We start from the raw sequence: 2500 nt of genomic DNA on the forward strand, positions 1-2500 counted from the left end.
GACCTATGACGTAGAAGTAACAAGGAATAAAACTTGAAAGTTAATTTTTAACTTTTGTTATGGAAACAAAAATCAACAATTCACTAACACCTAAAAATAAATAAATAAATAAATAATAATAAAATAAATAAATGAATTGATGACGAATGAACGCCTCTATCTCCACACCACAACACCTACCAAACTGTGATACTCAGCCTTCGTGTGGTTAAGGCTGTTATGGTACCACAAGAGGGAAATGATGTACTTGGTTGCGTCGTTGATGTCCATGGCAACGTTCCGCTTCTTCTGGTAACGCATTTCCTCCGCCGGTTTCTCGATGTAGATGAAGAGGTAGGCTCCTGTGTACATGAGCGGGAGAGAGAGTGAGGGGGGGGGTGGAGGGCATTTCATTGCAGTTACTGAAAGCGATGTACGGAAGGAATTTTTATATGAGAAGTAGATATGAATAAAGGCAGTATTGTTGTTATTATCACTATTGATAGTGTTAGTGAGAGCATTGTTATTGTCTTTACCATTATTTTTACTGTTATTTTTATCATTATTGTAATTATTATTGCTGCTATCATTATTATTATTATTATTATTATTATTATTATTATTATTATTATTATTATTATCATTATTACTATTATTATTATTATAATTATTATTATCATTATTATTACTACTACTACTATTATTATTATTATTATTATTATTATTATTATTATTATTGTTATCATTTCATTTATTTTTTATTGTTATTATTACTATAATCATTATTACTGTTATCAACAATATTATGATCATCATCATTGCTACTACTACTACTACTACTATTGTTATTATTAATATAATAATAATAATAATAATAATAATAATAATAATAATAATAATAATAATAATAATAATAATAATAATAATGATAATAATAATAGTAATAATAATAATAATAATAATAATTATTATTATTATTATTATTAACATTATTATTGTCATCATCGTTACTACTACTACTATTATTATTATTGCTATCATTATTGTTATTATTATTATCATTATCACTATTATCATCATCATTATTATTATCATTATTATCGTTATCATTATTGTCATTATCATCTCCTTTATCACTGTCATTGCCATTACTAGCATTCTTATCATCCCCATCATTATCACCATGCATAACATCACCTCTTCAATCATCACAACCACAGCTCATTATCACAAGAAACAAGTGTCATCATTATTGCCGTCATTATCATCTCCAAGCTCGTAACAGTCACAAGTACTACCGCTGCCGCCATTCCAACAATCACTACTATTGCAATCACCACAACTATCACTATCACATCACAATCACCATAACCCTCACTATCACCACCACATTATAATCATTACAATCGTCACTTTCATTACGTAACAGTCATCGCAACTATCACTATCAACACCGTATCACAATCAATACACAATCGTTACCACTACCACATCACATTTATCATGATCATCACTTTCACCACCAAATGACAATTATCATCACCACACCGCAACCATCACTACATCACAATCACCACAACCATCACAATCACCACAAACGTCACCATCACCACATCACAATTAAATGGCAATTCATTACCACAACCATCACTAAATCACTATCATCACATGACAATTGCTGCAACCATCACTATCACATCATAATCACCACAATCATCCCTACATCACAATCACCACAACCATCACCACATCACAATCACCAAAACCATCATTACATCACAATCACCACAACCGTCACTATCACCACACCACACTCACCACAACCATCGTTACAACCATCACCACTCACAGTCACCACATCACAGTCACCACAACCATCACTATCACCACATCACACTCACCACAACCATCAGCACTCACAGTCACCACATCACAGTCACCACAACCATCACTATCACCACATCACAATCACCACAACCATCACCACTCACAGTCACCACATCACACTCCCCACAACCGACACTATCACCACATCCCGCTCGCCACAACGCACCGAGGACGGTGTAGACGGAGACGAGGATGAAGAGGCCGACGTGGGAGAACATGATCCGCGCCACCGTCTTGCCGCAACTCCTTTTCCCATCTCTGTCGCTGGTGAAGCTGCTCATCTTTTTTAGCGCTGGTGGAGGAGTCGAGGGGAGAGAAAGGGAAACGGAGGTATTTAATTTTTTTCGCGGGAAATGTCCCCGGTTCAAAAAAAAGAAAAAGAAAAAAAAAAAAAAAAAAAAAAAAAAAAAAAAAAAAAATATATATATATATATATATATATATATATATATATATATATATATATATATATATATATATATATATTGGAATGGTTTCTCAATTTCAGATGGGAAGGGGTTATGGGATAGATAAAAAAAAAAAAAAAAAAAAATGAAGCGTGTTGCTGAAATCGGAATCCATTTTTTTTTTGGCTTTCTTTCTTTATAATCTTGATTGTTTTTGTGTTATTTAT

The 2500-nt window shown here is 32.8% G+C and overlaps 1 protein-coding gene across 2 annotated transcripts in view; it reads right to left on the minus strand.

The window, feature by feature from the left end:
- The window catches only part of LOC119580300 (TWiK family of potassium channels protein 7-like), a 12352-nt gene that overhangs the window by 2260 nt on the left and 7592 nt on the right, over positions 1-2500 (minus strand). For both annotated transcript variants that reach the window (XM_037928373.1, XM_037928374.1), the window contains 3 exons: positions 2033-2158; positions 181-341; positions 1-3 (listed from right to left, as the gene is read on the minus strand). The exon at positions 1-3 is cut by the window's left edge and continues 148 nt beyond it. In XM_037928373.1, coding sequence (XP_037784301.1) covers positions 1-3; positions 181-341; positions 2033-2158 — 290 coding nt within the window. The remainder of the gene's footprint in view (positions 4-180; positions 342-2032; positions 2159-2500) is intronic.

The sequence above is a fragment of the Penaeus monodon genome, chromosome 13, assembly GCF_015228065.2.
Source record: "Penaeus monodon isolate SGIC_2016 chromosome 13, NSTDA_Pmon_1, whole genome shotgun sequence".
Lineage (NCBI taxonomy): Eukaryota > Metazoa > Arthropoda > Malacostraca > Decapoda > Penaeidae > Penaeus > Penaeus monodon.